General features: G+C 41.5%; 1 protein-coding gene across 3 annotated transcripts in view; it reads left to right on the top strand.

Moving 5' to 3' along the window:
* PEX5L (peroxisomal biogenesis factor 5 like) overlaps window positions 1-20,354 on the top strand; it is a 350,959-nt gene that overhangs the window by 216,630 nt on the left and 113,975 nt on the right. For all 3 annotated transcript variants that reach the window (XM_089675554.1, XM_089675556.1, XM_089675555.1), the window contains one exon: window positions 14,040-14,139. In XM_089675554.1, coding sequence (XP_089531680.1) covers window positions 14,040-14,139 — 100 coding nt within the window. The remainder of the gene's footprint in view (window positions 1-14,039; window positions 14,140-20,354) is intronic.

Genomic DNA, 20,354 nt, shown 5'->3' with positions numbered 1-20,354 from the left:
TTTGAGTTTACTATATATTTTTTATAGCTGAAAGTAAAAAATATTGTTTTTCTTCAAAATTTTTGGCCTTTTTTTGTTTATAGCGTGAAAAATAAAAAGCACACAGGTGATCAAATACCACTGAAAGAAAGCTCTATTTGTGTTTAAAAAAGAACGTAAATTTCGTTTGGGTGCAGAATTGCATGACCGCGCAATTATCAGTTGAATTAGTGCAGCGCCGAGTAGCAAAAAGAGGCCCGGTCATTAAGGGGGGTAAATCCTCTGGAGCTCAAGTGGTTAATAACTACTGCAGTAAGGAACAGACACAGAATCACTGTTCTGTTTATTCGGCGCATTTGAAGTTTTTTATACACATGATTACGTAGGTTGCACATTAATATTACAATTGTACTTTTATGATAATAAGGGGCATTACATAGGCAGGCTAATTTCTAATCAGGACTTGAAGGAATGCAAATGTAATGAAGACATTATTAGTACCATGTGCACAAGGAGTGCAGTGTACAATACATAGGCAAAGCATACAAAATAGAATACAATTTTATACAGAATTTACAAATTTCCTTTACAATCTCCCCTCTTTTGATCAATATTTTACATTTTGATCACAGACCACACCTACTATCACCTTTAACCTGGAACCTCTTTACCTTTAGGCGGAACTAGTCCTGGTCTAGGAGGCAAACTTCGCTGAGAGAATCTAATAGCTGAGAGCAGCTATATCATTACAAAATGATATTAAGAATTTATATTATTATGACTAACACCTACATTAAAAACAAATGATTGATAAGCAACATTTACAGAGTAATGGGCTGTACACTCAGATCCTGTGGCCAGAGTGGCCTTGTAACTTAATTGTGCACATGCGTACTTACCAGCATAGTTAAACACAGACAATTCTGCATAAAATGGAAGACACATACAGTAAAAGACAATATGATTTCAACATGGCTGAACTACTTTTCACACCACATTAAATATACATATATCCCTCACTAATATATTTATTAAAGCATTGGAATAAATAGTACCCCAGACTGTGATTCCAAGAGGAAACCAAATTAAGCACAGAGATACTTTCATTTAGTAATTTGTGTTTTATAAACTGTACATGAAATAGAATCTGTATTCTCTCTCCAACCATTTCATATATATAAATTTGAATATCATGCAAAAGTTCATTTATTTCAGTAATGCAACTTAAAAGATAGTTCAAGCCGTGGTTTGTCATAATTGTGATGATTATGGCTTACAGCTCATGAAAACCCCAAATCCACAATCTCAGAAAATTAGAATATTGTGAAAAAGATGCAATGTTCTAGGCTCAAAGTGTCCCACTCTAATCAGCTAATTAAGCCATAACACCTGCAAAGGGTTCCTGAGCCTTTAAATGGTCTCTCAGTTCAGTAGGAATCACAATCATGGGAAAGACTGCTGACCTGACAGTTGTGCAGAAAACCATCATTGACACCCTCCATAAGGAGGGAAAGCCTCAAAAGGTAATTGCAAAAGAAGTTGGATGTTTCCAAAGTGCTGTATCAAAGCACATTAATAGAAAGTTATGTGGACGGGAAAAGTGTGGAAGAAAAAGGTGCACAAGCAGCAGGGAAGACCGCAGCCTGGGGAGGATTGTCAGGAAAAGGCCATTCAAAAGTGTTGGGGACTTTCAAAGGAGTGGACTGAGGCTGGAGTCAGTGCATCAAGAGCCACCACACACAGACAGATCCTGGACATGGACTTCAAATGTCGTATTCCTCTTGTCAAGACACTCCTGAACAAAAAACAACATCAGAAGCGTCTTACCTCGGCTAAAGAAAAACAGACCTGGTCCAAAGTCCTCTTTTCTGATGAGAGACACTTTTGCATCTCATTTGGAAACCAAGGACCCAGAGTATGGAGGAAGAATGGAGAGGCACACACTACAAGATGCTTGAAGTCCAGTGTGAAGTTTCCACAGTCTGTGTTGATTTGGGGAGCCATGTCATCTGCTGGTGTTGGTCCACTGTGCTTCATTAAGTCCAGGGTCAATGCAACCATCTACCAGGAGATTTTGGAGCACTTCATGCTTCCTTCTGCAGACGAGCTTTATGGGGATGCTGACTTCGTTTTTCAGCAGGACTTGGCACCTGCCCACACTGCCAAAAGCACCAAAACCTGGTTCAATGACCATGGGATTACTGTACTTGAATGGCCAGCAAACTCGCCTGACCTGAACCCCATAGAGAATCTATGGAGCATTGCCAAGAGAAAGATGAGAGACATGAGACCGAACAATGCAGAAGAGCTGAAGGCCGATATTGAAGCATCCTGGTCTTCTATAACACCTCAGCAGTGCCACAGGCTGTTAGCTTACATGCCACGCCGCATTGAGGCAGTAATTGCTGCAAAAGGGGCCCAAACCAAGTACTGAGTACATATGCATGCTTATACTTTTCAGAGGTCCGATATTGTTACAATCCTTGTTTTATTGATTGCATGTAATATTCAAATTTTCTGAGATTGTGGATTTGGGGTTTTCATGAGCTGTAAGCCATAATCATCACAATTATGACAAATCACGGCTTGAACTGTCTTGCTTTGCATGTAATGAGTCTATCTCATATATTAGTTTCACCTTTTAAGTTGCATTACTGAAATAAATGAACTTGTGCATGATATACTAATTTTTGATTTTTACCTGTGTATATATATATATATATATATATATATATATATATATATATATATATATATAGTCTCTTAACAGTGCACAAGTCATCTGGCTTTAGTTTGAGATCCTTCCAAACTGTTAAGTTCTGGAATTTGGGGAGAAAACATATGAATGAGTTTGTAAAAACCTTGAGAGATTATTATACAGTATTTATAAAGCGCCATTAGTTCGCTCAGCGCTGTACATTACAAAGGGAGACAAAACATGCGACAGTACGAAAACAATACAATGTGGGGTTTAAGGGCCCTGCTCTTTCGAGCTTACAATCTAGGAGGGAGGGGATAGTGGTAAAGGAAGAGATAGCTGTGGGGAATGGAGTGGTAGGAAGAGTGCAGGAGGTCGGCAATTAGCAGGGGGTGGGGTAGGCTTCCCTGAAGAGGTGGGTTTTCAGGGTGCGCCTAAATGAGAGGAGAGTAGGTGATAGTCTGATGGATTGGGGTAGGGAGTTCCAGAGGATAGGTGATGTCCTGGAGAAATCCTGGAGGCGGGCATGGGAGGAGGAGACCAGGGAACTAGAGAGAAGGAGGTCTTGAGAGGAACGGAGTGTGCGTGTTGGGTGGTACTTGGATATTAGGTCGGTGATGTAGTTTGGGGCAGTATGATGGACAGCTTTGTATGTCAGTGTTAGGATTTTGAATTTGATCCCTTGTGCAATCGGAAGTCAGTGGAGGGATTGGCAGAGGGGGGTGGTGGAAACGGAGCGGTTGGTGAGGTGAATGAGTCTGGCTGCAGTGTTCAGGATCGACTGAAGCAGGGATAGCCTGTGGCGAGGCAGGCCAGTGAGGAGGGAGTTGCAGTAATTGAGTCGTGAAATGATGAGGGAGTGGATGAGCTGTTTAGTGGTTTCTGGGGTTAGGAACGTGCAGATTTTGGCGATGTTGCGGAGGTGGAGTCTGCATGAGTTTGTTAGTGATTGGACTTGGGGCTGGAAGGATAAATTGGAGTCCAGAATGACACCAAGTACTCTGGCCTGCAGGGGGGGCCTGATCGTGGCATTGTTGGACGTGATGGAGAAGTCATTGGGGGGTGGTGTGCGAGCTGGGGGGAAGACTAGGATCTTGGTTTTGGAGAGGTTCAGTTTAAGGAAGTGGAGTGACATCCAGTCTGATATGTCGTTTAGTAGGTTTGTGATTCGGGCGGAGACAGAGGGGGTGAGGCGGGGGTAGAGAGATAGATTTGTGTGTTGTCGGCATAGAGATGGTAGTTGAAGCCGTGAGAGTGTATGAGTTGGCCAAAGGAGGAGATGTAGATGGAGAAGAGAAGGGGCCTGAGGACGGAGCCTTGAGGGACCCCAACAGAGAGGGGGAGCGAGGGGGAGGTGGTAGCGTTATAGGTAACACTGAAGGAGTGTTGTGATAGGCAGGATGAGAGCCAGGAGAGAGCAGAATATTTGAGGCCAAGGGAGTGTAGTTTTTTGAGGAGGAGGGGGTGGTCGACTGTGTCGAAGGCAGCGGACAGGTCGAGGAGTAGGAGCACTGAATTGGCCATTACCTTTGGCGGTTAGAAGGTCATTGGAGAGTTTGAGTAAGGCAGTTTCGGTTGAGTGTAGGGGACGGAAGCCGGACTGTAGGAGATCGAGGAGGTTGTTGTTGTTGAGGTGAGAGCTTAGGCGATTGTAGACTAAGCACTCGAGGAGTTTGGATGAGAATGGGAGCAGGGAGATGGGTCTGAGGTTGTTCGGGTCGTTGGGGTCCAGGGAGGGCTTTTTAAGTATGGGAGTGATGTGCGTGTGCTTCAGAGGGGAGGGGAATGCACCGGAAGAGAGGGAGAGATTAAAGATGTTGGTGAGGGAGCGTAGGATGGAGGGGGAGGGAGGTCGTAGGAGTTGTGAGGGGATAGGGTCTAGGGGGCAGGTGGTGAGGCGGGTGTCAGAAAAGACCTTGGTGACCTCCTCAATGGTAGTAAGGTCGAAGGTGTGGAGTGTGGAGGGGGCTTCAGTGTGAGGAATGTTAGGTGGGGTGGAGGTCAGAGCAGTGGTGAGGCTGATGGAGAGGGGTGATGAGGGGGTAGCTGTGTGAGAGGGAACGGGTTTGGAGGGAGTTTGAGGAACGGCGATGTCCTTTGCCAATTGTGTCAAACTTGTTTTTAAAGTGATTGGCAATCTCAAGGGCGGTGAGTGAGGTGCTGGGTGGAGGTTGGGGCGGAAAGAGTAGAGAGTTAAAGGTGGAGAAAATTTGGCGAGGATTGGAGGGGAGGGTCTTGATGAGAGATCAGCAACATTCTCTCTGAGATCCAAGTGGAGGACTTCAGCTGCTGAGAAAGATATAAACAAGTAAGCAACACACTTCCAAACAAAATCTCATAGGGAGAGAGTTCATATATCCCCTTAAGGGATTAAAAAATAGGAAGACATTCAGGCCATAGTTTTCTAGTTTCTGACATTTCCCTTAGTAGTTTACTTTTTTCCACTACATTGTGGATGGTTGGGGGTGTAAAATAAAACCTCAAAACTTTTTGTAAGAACTCTCCCATAAAAGTTCCTCTGGTGTTCTCTCTAACGTCTGGGGCTCTGTACTTACAAACTACTTCTGATAACACTTTTTACTGTGGAACATGTAAATACAAACCATACTCCTAAGATCCTGGCTAGAGCATCTGGATATATCCTTTTGTAATCTCTGGAAGGGATGTACAGTTCTTGGTTACACCTTTGGTAACAGGTAAAACAAAAAGCGCTATATTCAAAAACAATTGTGGTGAACCCTGGCGCTATCCCAGGTTCATTTACTAAGGCAGCCATAACTGCTTCTGACTAATGACATGGTCCATGTGTCAAGCTGAAAGGAAAAGAATGGCTAGCAGACCTAAAAGATCACCTTTTTCCAAAGTTCTGTTTCATAAGAAGTTGCCCCCACTGTGGACCACTTGTTCTTCATGTTCTGGGGTCCTCAAAGTTTAATTATTAATCCCAGCTCTACTGGGCCAGAACTAGGGTGGAATCTGTGAGTTGCACAGACCCAGCAAGTGTCTGGGGCTGTAATGCAGCAGCCTTAGTCACATGGTCTGCTTCCAATGTGTGCATTTTAATGTTAGTATGGCTACCTCAGCAAGAAGTTGGAAGGCTAAAGACAGCCAACCAATTAACTTACCGTGCTTGATTGGTTTACCTGCTGAAGTAAAAACTTCTAGCTCTTCAAATGGAACCAAAATCATGCACCATCAAAAAAGCTCTCTAGTCTTCTACTATCTATATAAATGTATACTCTTTCGATTGCTCACAGGCTTTGCTAAAGCATGGAACTCTGCTTCTTGAGCTGAGGAAAAAGGATACAATGACTCTGAAAATAGAGTCTTTCTTTGTCTCTAGCCTCTTCCAAGGTAATAATGTGACTGGGTTCAACGGTACTCCCTTTTCATTGTTATATTTTGTACAGAAGTAACAATACAAATTCATATTTTGTGAACCTTGCATTTGATACATATTTAGTTGGGCTGTTTGCAATAATTGCTGCACAAAATGTGGGACCATTAAACTTGAATACCTGACCAAAATAATGTCTGTACCTTTGTCTAGTAGCACCTTGCATACAGCTACTGCTCTGATATAACCAGGTGAACTCATCATCACTGGGTCCAGCTTACATAAAACATATCTCAGTGGCTTTTTTTTCTAACCATACTCTTTTTATAAGAACTCCAGTTTCATGTTTTAAAAAGATAACCTTTTCCTGAAAATATTATAATTTCTCTTTGCTTGCTCTGTTGTTAGTTTTAGCTAGATAATACAAGTCCCTAGTTCACATCTTACATATTTTTCCAAAGTCACAACATAATATATGATAACAATACCATGCGGTCATGCAGAGATGTCCGAAAATCCAGTGTTTTCTTGAGCTTACCATTGCACTTACAAGGAAAAGGGACACATAATTTCACAGTCCACACATTCTGCTTTGGATATTAAAAAGTAAAAATAAATAAAAAACAACAATCTGTATATGAAAGAACAGAAAATCATCAGCCAGATCAAAAAAAACTATTAAACAGCTGACTTTAGGTGGCATCTATCCTAGCAGGGTGTGTGGGCTTGGTGAGATGGGGTTGTAATTTTATATATTACTCTCACATCATGGACCGCACATCAAATTATTATCAGACCTTTAGATTTAATTTTATAGAAAAAGTTCACTTGTATTCCATCCATCTAGGCTCTGTTATGTATTAAGGCATCTGCAATATAACCACCTAATGTTAATCTAAAGTAACCCCATATTCACCCTATTAGATAGTAAGTTCTTATGAGGAGGTCTCTCTTAATGCTAAATAATACTTAATAATAAAAAAGTACCATCTCCCTTTATATTGTAAAGCGCTGCGCCACACAAACCCTGTATAACAATAATAATTATAATATGAATTACATATTTTTCCAATAACCATTATTCAATTTCCAACTAAAGGTTGTCCATACCAATTAAAATATATATATATATATATATATATATATATATACATATATCATTATAAACTTGTAGACAGAAATTAATACTCAAGTGATAACCTCAGTATTACACCCTAATTTCAATTACACAGATATACAGTATCTCTTTAAAGGAGGACACTTTGCCTCAATTTACTTTTTTAAATGCACCGTTTCTACTATCAAAGGATATTTAATTTGTGTTATATTATACATACTCAGGGCTTTTTTTCTCAGAGGAAAGGTGGTGGAACTCCCCCACCCAAACCTGGCCACGCCCCCATCAAACCCTAGGACCACCCCTTTAGAGAACAGGAATGCAAGTAAAATTTGGGAGGGGCTATAAAAGTAAATGTATGGAATTAACACCGCCCCCCCCCCCACATTAGTAAGAATAGCGAGTAACACTGCCCCCCCCCCACATTAGCAAGAAAAGCGAGAAAAATTGTATCGCCGCTCCTTACCTGATGCTGACGATCCGCGCTATGGTAGGATCGACGAGCAGAGGGCGTGATGACGTCAGCGCGCACCGCCGGGTGTACTAAGATACACCTTTCCTATGGGGGTGGCCGCGCGCCCCCGATGTTTACACGCTGGCGGTAGAGGGGGGGGGGTGAAGCGTGCATGTCCCCGCTCACCGGCTGTGAGCAGCGGCAGTGACAGGTGCCGGGCACGCGCAAGCATGACATAAACAAGCCGCGTCCGGCACCTGTCACTTTCGCTGCTCTGCATAGCTTGTCAGCTCTGCAGAGGCAGTCGGTGAGCGGGGACAAGAAGAAAAAGGTGGCGGAACGCAGTACCGCCGCGTTCCGGCAGAAAGAAAGCCCTGTACATACTATATGCACTTTTAAATGTAACCTTCATTTTACCATGATTACTGTGATCACATTGTTTATCAGATTAATTTAGCCTGCACATATAATATGACTACGAGTTTTCATAACATTATGTGTCCTTGCCAGTTATCACTGATAATTCCCAGCACATTCTTCTTATGGTAAAGAGGAGAGGAGGGAGGGGTGAAATCTACACAGACCTACAGGACTAAAAACCACAGCAGACCCATTTACACACAGGAACGAACATCTCTCTAAAATCACTTATATTTTTACCGTTTTTTACACAACACATGTTTATATTTTTCTCACTTTCTTTTAACTCTAGTCACACATTTCCTGCCTAAATTAGTTTTCCTTATTCTGTTCTCTGACATCCTTTCATCCCATGTACTGTAATCCTGTACTCAACTTACTCCAGCTGTTATGATCAGATGGGTAGCCATAGTGCTCTTCACATTTTCTCTGACCACATATAAAGTATTCTGTTTGGGCCAGGGCCAAAAATTATATTATTTCTATACAATTTGACTCTCATTTCTCTGTTTTAGCATTTCCCCATGTTTTAGAATTTACTAGTTGTGGTGGCTTACTCTAAATTAATTCCACAACCTAACATCAAAATTTCTCCTTATGTCTAATGTTACATTGTCTGTCCCACTTCATACATACTGGTCAAATAGAGAGCTGTTCCTCTAGCTGTTTAATCTGCATGATTCTTAGTCCCTGTGGATTTGGTAACCCTGTTACCCATTGTGGATCCCTGTCCACTTTAACCATTTACCTAGGGGCTTAGTATAGGCAGAACTGCATCTAGGTTCTCTAGCGCTCCTCTTGCACTGTGCATTTTCTTAGGGACCCGCTTACTTTCATTCCCTTAAAACTTAATATAATGCCCATAATGCCTTTCCAGGCTTATTTTATCTTCTCTACATGTGCCTATACCCTCTTGCCTCTAGATTTATCTATTTCAGCAGATGTGTACTTCATATAACCTGTTAACCAGTACTGTTCTTCCTTTTCTTATTTATAACACTCCAATGGACAGTAGAAAGTGACAACATAACATATAACCACCAATCAATATAGTTTGATTAGGGGAGTAAAATAGCTACCCTTTTTCCCGAAAATGCCTTACCAATCAAGGAATTACGATATCTCAAAATGTAAGCAAGGGGCTTACCTCAGCCGGCTGATTATCAGAAATTCCCAGATCGTCTCAGACTCCTCATTTCGGATTCTCAGGTTCACCTGTAAATCCCCTCCTGGCTGGCTCACCATCTTTTCTGGACATTAATAATGAAAAATTTATGGTAAAGCAACTCCTATCCTCATATTGATTAGTGGTTTCAAATTAATAACTACTGCAGTAGGGAACAGCAACAAAAAGATACACTCAGCATCTTTCCAAATCACTGTTCTGTTTATTGGCGCATTTGAAGTTTTTTATACACATGATTAAGTATCACATTAATATTACACTTGTATTTTTATACAAGTACAAGGGGCATTACATAGGCAGGCTAATTTCTAATCAGGACTTGAAGGAATGCAAATGTAATGAAAACATTATTAGTGCCATGTGCACAAGGAGTGCAGTGTACAATACATAGGCAAAGCATACAAAATAGAATACAATTTTATACAGAATTTTCAAATTTTCTTTACAGTATCCTAAAGTATACATATATATACTAAATCATAATAAATGGAATAAACATATACAGTATATCACAGACAAAGAAAAGAGAATGTATTAATCACTTACAAACAGTGGTGGTGCTCCCGCAGGATACAATATTTCCTAGAATACTTCTAATAAAATGTTAATAATATCACATGTATTGCTCAAAGCCCATTGAATAGATGACCATATAGAACATAAACAATCACTCACTCCCATGAGACTTCAAACTGAAGAGACTTAATTCCATATATAACAGCAGAAGTTCATCCATCAAAGGAGAATATAGGAAGAACCACCACAGGATCAGTGGGGTGCTTAACCCACAATAGTGTTCCATATCCCTTAATAACAAGCTAGTTAAAGATGGTGCCCAGAAGGGCAGGGAATGCCAAATACAGCCTCAGCCCCTTCCCTGGAAAAATGAGGGTATTGCACTGTCCCACCCAGTTCCTCCCACTGGGTAAAGCCCACCAAAAGCACGTGGGCAGTGTGACATCATCAGCCTGCACACTGGGGGCACCATCAAGCAAAAATTGCCAGAATCAAATAAAGTCATGACACACTTATGCATGCGGCATCACAATGTGCATAGCACAACAGCATCCCACATACCCCTAGGTGTCAAAAAGGGAGTATTATTGGTCCAAAAGGCAAGCCACCCCAGAGAGCAACCAAGGGGGAAACAAACAGGAAAATTGAAATGATCCAATGCCAAGCAATAGCACTCAGAGATGTGCCCTAGAGTAAATACATACATCAAAAACCACAAACTATTCAAAACATGGATAATTACATAGACATCAATAAGCAGCAGGTTGCAAAAGTAAATTTCCAAAAATATATAGAAAATTATACATAGAAATATATAAAAAAATGTTTTGGTTTTTTTATTTCAAATCTAATATAAATATATCCTCATAATGTAAAAACTATATTATCATCATATTATATATTTATAAACCATACAGAAAAATCTAAAAAAACTGACTACAACTTTGTTTGTATATCATAAATATGGTCATGGAGTCTTTTCCTGACCATGCAGTGGGTATTCTGAACATAGAAAGACCCGCATGCACAGGTAAGGACATAGACAACCCCTTTTGAGGCACAGGTAACCTTTCCAAAACATTTAAGTTTCCATCCTGTAGAGAGAGTTAAAAAACGTTGCCCTCAATTACAAATAGGCAGTAGTCATGCCTACAATTAGATCCACCAAACTGTTGTCTATCCCATTTCTTTTCCATATGCAGTGAACTGTAGACAAGTAAGTATTTTAAGAAGCAAGCCCTATGGTAAATAATTGCAGATTTATCCATAACAAAATGTTTAATTCACTATTTTATTGTTAACAGATGCCAATGCTTTTGACATATGTTAAGGATGTTCTGGGAAAAATTGTTTACTGCATGCATAAACCTGTCTGATTATCTTTAACATGTTGAATTCAATACAATAAATCCTCTCTATAGCCTTCCTTGGCTCTTGTATAAGCCCTAGTTAGCCATTTTCATGTGTACCCCTTCCTCAAAAACCTCTCTTTGAGAGTGGAAGTCTCCTGCTCAAAATCATCAAGCTCTTTTTGGATACTTTTAATTCACGGCCTTGGATGGAAACTATCAGCTCTCATTGGATTGTTTGAGAATGTGGGTTTCCTCAAGAGTTCCATGGTAAAGAAACCATTTCCTGCATTCTGGATTGTAAGGTGCAAAACAATTAAACATTTGGGATCCCAGGTATACCTAAACTTCAGATTAAACTAATTTTGTCCCTATACATTCACAAATATCCCAAATATATGTTGCCTCATATCTCATGTACAGTTGTGTTCAAAATAATAGCAGTGTGTTGAAAAAAGTGAATAAAGCTGAAAATCCTCCTAATAGCTTTTATTTCCATACACACAAATGCATTGGGAACACTACACATTCTATTCCAAATCAAAACATGAAGAAAAATATATCAAATTTGTGTTGTTCCTCTAAAACAATTTAATAAAAGTGAATATTAGACTGTTCAAAAAAAAAAGCAGCGTTTGTATTCTTCTTTACAAACTCAAACATTCACTATATAAACTGAAAAATGTTTGAAGATTTTGCTTTCCTTTGAATCACTTAATGAATATTTAGTTGTATAAGCACTGTTTCTGAGAACTGCTGTACATCTGTGTTGCATGGAGTCAACCAACTTCTGGTACCTGTGAACAGGTATTCCAGCCCAGGATGATTGGACTACATTCCACAGTTCTTCTCTATTTCTTGGTTTTGCCTCAGAAACTGCATTTTTTAGGTCACCCCACAAGTTCTCTATTGGATTAAGATCCGGGGATTGGGCTGGCCACTCCATAACGTCAATCTTGTTGGTCTGGAACCAAGATGTTGCACATTTACTGGTGTGTTTGCGGTCATTGTCTTGTTGGAACACCCATTTCAAGGGCATTTCCTCTTCAGCATATGGCAGCATGACCTCTTCAAGTATTCTGATGTATTTAAACTGATCCATGATCCCTGGTATGCGATAAATAGGCCCAACACCGTAGTATGAGAAAGATCCCCATATCATGATGCTTGCGCAACCATGCTTCACTGTCTTCACAGTGTACTGTGGGATGAATTCAGTGTTTGGGGGTCATCTGACAAACTGTCTCTGGCCACTAGACACAAAAAGAACAATCTTACTTTTATCAGTCCACAAAATGTTGTGCCTTTTCTCTTTCGGCCAGTCAATGTGCTCTTTGGCAAATTGTAACCTCTTCAGCACGTCAACAGTGGGATCTTGTGAGGGCTTCTTGCAGATAGCTTGGCTTCACATAGGCGTCTTCTAATTGTAACAGTACTCACAGGTAACTTTAGACCTTCTTTGATCTTCCTGGAGCTGATTGTTGGCTGAGTCCTTGCCTTTTTGGCTATTCTTCTATCCATTCGAATGGTAGTTTTTTGCTTTCTTCCACGTCTTTCAGGTTTTGGTTGCCATTTTAAAGCATTTGCGATCATTTTAGCTGAGCAGCCTATCATTTTCTGCACTTCTTTATATGTTTTCCCCTCTCCAATCAACTTTATAATCAAGGTACGCTGTTCTTCTGAACAATGTCTGGAACGACCCATTTTCCTCAGAATTTCAGAGAGAAGTGCACTGTAACCAGCATGTACAACATTTGCTGCCTTCCTTCCTTAAATAAGGGCAATAATTGCCACCTGTTTTTCAAAGAATGAATGACCTCACTAATAGAACTCCACACTGCTATTATTTTGAACATGCCCCTTTCAATTAGTGATTCAATTACACAGAATCAGCAGCATGCATGTCATGACTTTTGGGTCTGTTGGATTTCTATTACTCTACTACACCTGCTAGTAAATTATTTGCCATGCAGAAATATAATTTCTACCAAAAACAGTGATTGATCAGGTTAGTGATGTCTGACTGCTATTATTTTGAACACAACTGTATGCACATAAAGTTCTAGGCCTAGAGTTGAGTGTTCAAGCAATATTCATGTGGACTCAGTCGTCCCTGTAGAAATCTAGCTCTGGACACTCCTTTTCTACTAAACATCACAGGTTGAATCCACCTTGAGATCCTTTTAATATGTGGAGTGCCAAGGGCTCCTGACTGTCTGTATCAAACCAATGTGCTGGTTCCAGTTTATGGATGCAACCACTTTACCTGGCAGATTGTGTCAGCAAAAGGTAATTTAAATGGTCCTATATACAGTATTTGTCTTTGAGGATTGCCTTATCTTTCCAGCAATATGTGAAGCTGTTGAGTCCTTCCAAAGTTTCATCTAAAAGGTTTATAATTACAATGTTTCCATGGAAGAAATGGATGGTCCCTGTACATCTATGATTTAATGCTCCACAGCCACTGTCATTCACCCCAAGACCAAAAACATTCTTTAAAGTCTTTAAAGTGATTGACATATAATGTTTTCATTTTCTGTGATATATATGTTTAATACAATTATTATGAGTTAGTATAAATATTTATGCTTTAGGATGTATTTATGCATTTTTTTAGAAGGATCATTCAGGGTAGAGCTTTTTTTCATATGTACTGTATACCTATGTTTTTAATACAGGTTTTGTGTCTTTAAAAACTGTTCTACAAATATAAATGTTTGTTAAGCATTTGGTTTTATATAGATATATCATTTTCTTTCTTTTTTAATTTATGTTTGAACCTCTGTGGTAGCCCTGTTAAGTAGATATTTTTACAGTAATTGTATTCTATTTAAGTACTTCTAAAAGATTCAGAATCAAAATAAGTTGAATTCTGAAATATTTTATATTGAAACAAGCCTAAATAGATGTCTGTTTCTACTGAATTGATGTGTATGGCTCTCCTTGGTCCAATGTTAAAATGTTCCCATGACTGTTATTCCAGGTCAGCAGATGGTAGATCACAAGGTGACCCAATCAGAGATAGGAGTAATGTAGTGGAGACTGAGCAAGCATCTGACTTAGAACTAGCACCTGCAACAAAAGTGAGTATTTCTGCCAAGGTATAATGCATTGGCCACAGTAATATGTAATAATATAGCACCATATTTATGAACTGCACTAATTACATTATTTTTCAAAGCTTTCTTAAATATACAAGGGAATAAAGTATAACAAAATCAATATCACTGTATTTTTACCAACAATTTGCTGATTTAATCAATGATTTTATCAACACTTTTAAAAATTATCCTTATAGTTTGAGTGAAAATTGTCTTGTAGAAAAGATTACTTTGGACCTACAGAATTCACTTATTTGATAGAGTAGCATGTGCTCAGTAAGCCTATTAGAGTCTGGGTCAAAGTCAGAAGGTACTATTGAACTGTTTGTGGACACTTTGAATAATTATCAGCAGTGCCATGAAACAGGCTTAGTGCAGATTTCTGCTGCCACAAATTGCTACTTTGATTTTTGGGGTTTCTACTTTGCTTTAATCAGAACTGTAACACTGTGTTTTCCATAATTGTAATTTCACTATCGTGCTGCTGACTTTTCTCCTTGATAAGAGATAGGAGGAAGCAAAGCCCTGTCTTTATCATACTGACTGCCTCCACACGATGCAGAACAAGGCATGGCGAGTCTACAATGAAGAAAGATCATTTGTAGGGAGACTACAGGCAATATTGTTGACAAGTACTTGGATCTCTGCTTGCCTTTTTGGGCACATCTTTTAGAGTTCTGCCCCCCACTGTTTAAGCTTTCATTATATGTTTTCATGTATTTGTATACTTCAACACTAATATGATACCTCTGCTAGTATTTCTGTTTGTATTCTCAGAGTGTAGAGTATCTTCTAACACAGAAAAGGTTTAAAATACTGAACAACACTTCAATCATGTTAGTGTGGAGACTATAGTATAATAAATAACATTGCTCATCTAAAGCAAACATGTGTTGGAATACAGGAAGAGCGTTACAGTGTGCAATGGAACCGTGGCCTGAATTCACAACATGCAATATATACGGTGGTGTTAAACCTGTATGTATTGTACTGTAATATACAGAATGATGCAGGATGGGGCCTTATTCTGCATTCTCACCAGAGAAAGAGAAGTGCTCCATCTCAAACAGTTCTACCACAGCACACTAAAAGCAGAGTCATTGCATTCATTACAGTGTCCATATTACTATATATACTGTATATATATATACACACATACACACAGTATCTCACAGGAGTACACCCCTTACATTTTTGTTGTCACATGAAAAGATATAATAAAATATTTACAAAAATGTGAGGGGTGTACTCGCTTCTGTGAGATACTGTATATATATATATATATATATATATGTATGTGTGTGTGTGTGTATATACACACAGGGACCTGGGGGGAGGGGAACCACACACAAAATCTTTATGTGAACACACACATATGTCTTATATTTTAGTATAAGCAATGTGTCACTTTTGATTATTATTCTCCTTTTTATGGATTAACTTAAATTCATGCTGTAATACAAGTTTATATATTCAAGAGTTATTTTAGACTATTATTATTCATTATTTATTTTCCCAATGAATCCCTTCATCTTTATTTTAAATAAATTCAATTACATTTTTAAAAAAATAAACATTATTTTTGCATGTAGGGCAGAACAGATGTGCACAGTCCACATGTGCTTTTCTGCTTGCTTGATTGCAACCAGGAAGCAGGAAACTTTATTTCAGAGAAAAGACATAGAGTTTATCATAGATGCAGCTACAAACTTATACACACTGCCATCTACTGGTTGAAGAATACAAACCTTGGCAAAAAGTATGGAATCACTACTCTTGGAAAAGGTTCATTCAATTGTTTAATTGTGTAGAAAAAACTAATCACAGACATGCCTCAAAACTATTTTCATTTAACATTCCAACTGTCAGAGATCCGGGTATGACCAGAAATGTGTGGACTGACACAGAAAATGACAGGCTTCAGGAATGATGTAATAATAATATAATTTATTATTAGCCGCCCAAATATACAAAACGCACAGTAAACAAAACCAACCTTCCACTAATATCAATATATGCAGGAACACAGGCGTAGTCAGGGCTGGAGAGGTGGAATGGTCAGGCAGGCCGTAAGGTACTGTCAGGCACCGCCCGGCAGGATCTCTAGTGACCCACAGAACAGGATTCCCCAGGGCGCGGAGTCTAAGCCCAGTCCTCCTTTTCACCAGAGCCCCTGATGGTGGGGATGGACTTGGCGCAGGACTGAGACCAGGTCGCAGCCCCTGAGTGCACCCAACTGTGGTAGAGGGGTCCGCCGAGGGTATGTACCGGGGGAGAGCCTGATGTGAAGGGGCTGACAGGTTCAGACAGTAGTGACTGGATCCATGCGGGATGGATGACAGTATGGAGTGTAGCGTAGTCAGACAAGCTGGATCGGTAACGGTGGAGGCAGATCAGTACATAGCAGCAGGCAATGAGTAAACGGGTCACGAGCCAAGGTACAGCAACAGGAGGTCAAACAGCATAGGAGTAGGCAGAAGAATAGTCAGGGATGAGCCAGGATTCAGAGCAGGAGACGGTCAACAGGAATCAGGATCAGGCAGGGTCGGCAACAAGGTAACTTCTCTCAGGAACAGATGCACAGGAAACCAGGAACAAGATACAGGGGCTCATGGGAAAACACCAAGGTGCTGATTGCAGACCTGGCCCTGCTTAAATACACCTCCTGCAATCAGCCTCAGGTGATGGCTTGATTGCAGGAGTGAGATCCTGGCTGCTGAAAGCACCCGCTGGCAAGCACCAGTACTGCAGCCCACATGGCAGGTGAGACCCAGCACCACCAGCGGTGAGTCCATTCCTGACACCAACCTTCTGGCTTTAAGAAACACTTTAAAAAAACGCATTGAGAGTGCGCATGCACGGCCGCCGGGATCGGATGTTCCGGCACTAGCTCCGCACATCCCCGACACTGACAGCAGCCCATATAAGGGCATAGTGCTGCTTCACCCCCGGGGGCCCCCCCTGCCTTGATCCGGACCTCGGGCGCCTGTCACCATGCCCGGAAAAACGACGGTGAAGAGCCGTGGCGGCTCCCAGAGGCGGCTCCCTGCGGGGACTGGAGGATCCAAGATGGCAGCCGGATCGGCGCCCGCGGCTCCTGGTGCCTCCTCTTCCTCTCTCACGGCAGCACCTCTCCCTCGGAGGGAGAAGATGGGCTCCTCTTCCCACACTGGTCCAGGGAGGACTGCAGCAGCATCATCAGCTGGGGTGAGTGACTCCCTGCAGCCCACCCAGTCATCCTCCAGCTCTGTGCTACTAGAGTCCCAAGCTTCGGCCTGTTCATTGAGCCATGACTCCCCTGCATCCTCGCCCTTGAGCAGTGACATAGCTGCCATATTTTCAAGCCAGCATAGCGGTCCAGAATCGGCTTCCTCGCCGACGATTCCTCCTGACCCGCCTCTATACTCTGGTGATGCGACTTTGATAGCTCGGTTCGCAGATTTGCTGCAACACGAATTAGACAGAGCTACCTCAAAACTGGCGGCTGATCTTAAGCAGGATTTTCAGGCCTTGGGCCACCGTCTAGACAGTATTGAGGCTAAAGTTGATGCGACAGTCTAAAGTGTCTCCCAAAATTCTAACATGATCACCGACTTGCAAGATCGCCTGGAGGAGGCGTATTCTAAAATTGATGATCTGGAGAATCGGGCCAGGTGATACAATTTTCGCATTCGAGGTCTTCCTGAATCAGTTAAGGAGCTTACTAGTTGCACACACACCCTCATGTGGTCCGCTATGCCTGCTATTGATGACCTTCATCTTGAGATTGATCGCATTCACCGGGCACTGATCCCCCCCCGACAAGGGGGGCCTCCTAGAGATATCATCGTCAAGCCTCATTTTTTCCAGGTTAAGGAAGCGGTTATGTGGTATGGCAGGGAGAATCCGGATATAGAGCTTGCAGGGCACAAGGTACAAATCTTTGCTGATGTCTCGGCGGTCACTATCCAGAGGCGATCCCTCAAGCCACTTCTCTCTCACTTGGTTCAAAAGTACATTAGGTATCGTTGGGCCTACCCTTTTCGTCTACAGTTCACTCTTAATGGAAAGTCCTATGGGTTTGCTACATTCCAGGATGGCGAGGAATTGCTGCTTCAGCTGGGTATTATATCTCGCAGTCTGACGCCCCATTCCAATACGGGATCGGCTCCTCGACCTCCGCTGCTCCAGCCATTGTGGACTACTCCATTATCTCAGAAGAGGGGGTCCCGGAATCCACCTGAGAGTATTTCTTGAACTTCTGTGTCCTTCTGGGGACTTTTCACTGGGATATGTTAGTTTCTGTGGCTCTTTCTGTGGCTCTTAAGAGCGTTGGCCGCTGCCGCTGTGTTGGCGAGGGGGGATGGGCTGGGGGTGGGACTTGGGGTGTTGATTGCATCTGTTTGCTGAATACCATTTCAAGTGGTTTTAATTGTTTTGTTTTTATGTTCAAGACACTGTGCTTTTGATTTATTTTTGATGGGTTATAATTGCTGTCGGTGCCGGAGAGTGTCTTTGCGCTCTCCCTGATTGGAAGACTCTTCCCCAGAATTGTCTCTCTGGGCAGATCTATTCCACCACAGGGCTATTGCTCTGTATTTCCTGGTACATTGTTTTTATTCATCTAATAATACTGTTTCGTGTACCGTGGTTACTTGACATTTGGACTTTTGTGTTCCGAATGTTCTCTTTTCTTTTTTCTTTATTTCTCCAATTTTTTTCTCTTTGTTTTTCTCTGATTTTTTTGGGGGTCAGCTGGCGACATTTAAGGACTTCTAGGGATCTTCCTACTCTTAAGGAACGAGGGGTCTTTATCATGCTTAGCTTCATAATTATGTACCATGTTTTCCCTGCGGTCGTCTAGCGGAGAGGTTTGTTTAATTTCTCACAATGTTCAGGGGCTTAATTCCCCATCCAAATGCATACAGGCCTTTAGTTCATACCACTCCCTTGGGGCGGATATAGTTGCCTTGCAGGAGACTCATTTTCCCCCCTCCTTCTCTCCACATTATATCCATAAAAATTACCCTCTCTGCTTTTTTGCTAATGCTAAAGAGAAAAAGCGGGGGGTGGCCCTATGCTTTTCTCGCCGATTGTCCTTTACCGAATCTAAAATTATCCGGGACAAGGAGGGGCGATATCTTTTGGTGAAAAGCCACTTGGGAGGAAACCTTATCAGTTTTCTAATTTATTATACCCCCAATACCAATCAGGTTGAATTTTTCCAATCTCTGCTAAGCACTCTGGTCGGCGAATTTGAGGGTGACGCTATTCTAGCTGGTGACTCTAATCTAGCGTTGGACCAGACTCTGGATCGTTCCCAACCGCCACGCTTCAGCCTCCTTCTAGACGGAGCCATAAATTGGCTCAACTTTTATATCACTATGACCTTATTGATGCATGGAGGGAGGCTAATCCTACTTCTCAAGACTACTCCCACTACTCCAGGGCTCATAATAGTTATTCTCGCATTGATCATATTTTTCTTCATACATATTCACTCCCCAAACTGGTTACTGCTAAAATCTTTTCCACGCCCTGGTCTGACCACGACCCAGTTTCTATCACCTTGTCGTCCGAGACTCCTGGTAAGACGGCTTTTCGTTGGCGTCTAATGACTCTATTCTGGGTAATCCCTCTCATTGTCGGGAAATCTCCTCACACCTACAAATAATTTTTGACTTTAATAAAGCAGAGGACACGAACCCGGTGATTAATTGGGCAGCTCATAAGGCCTCAGTCAGGGGATATATTTTTCAACTCTCTTCTCGTTTAAAAAAGCCCGAAATTACCTACTTGGTACTAAAACTCAGTCGTACACTGACCTGGCTGCTCAACATAAGCAAAATCCCAGTTCTGATTTGTTACTTAAACTTGACCAGGCCCGACTGGAACTTAACTTGTGTCTTACTACCACTGCGGATAAACAACTTCGTTGGTCTAACCATAAATATTTTACTTGGAGGGACAGGCCTGGCACCCTGTTAGCACGTAAGCTGACTCCTAGACATTCCCAGATGGCCCTCCCCAAGTTTAGACTGGACAATGGTTCGTTATCTCAGGACCCGGGTAAGATCCTCCACAAATTTCATTCTTTTTACTCTCAACTTTATAGTTCGCCCAAGGGGGTTGTTCTTCTTCCTCTCTGGATGATTTTTTGGAGTCTATTTCACGTCCCCCCGTCCAGGAGGCCCATGTGGAGCAAATGGAATGACCTA

This window comes from Staurois parvus, unplaced genomic scaffold (assembly GCF_062004578.1).
Source record: "Staurois parvus isolate SC_StPar_1 unplaced genomic scaffold, SC_StPar_1.0 ptg000155l, whole genome shotgun sequence".
NCBI lineage: Eukaryota > Metazoa > Chordata > Amphibia > Anura > Ranidae > Staurois > Staurois parvus.
Note: the sequence above shows the minus strand (reverse complement) of the source record. Positions and strands in the feature narration are given on the sequence as shown.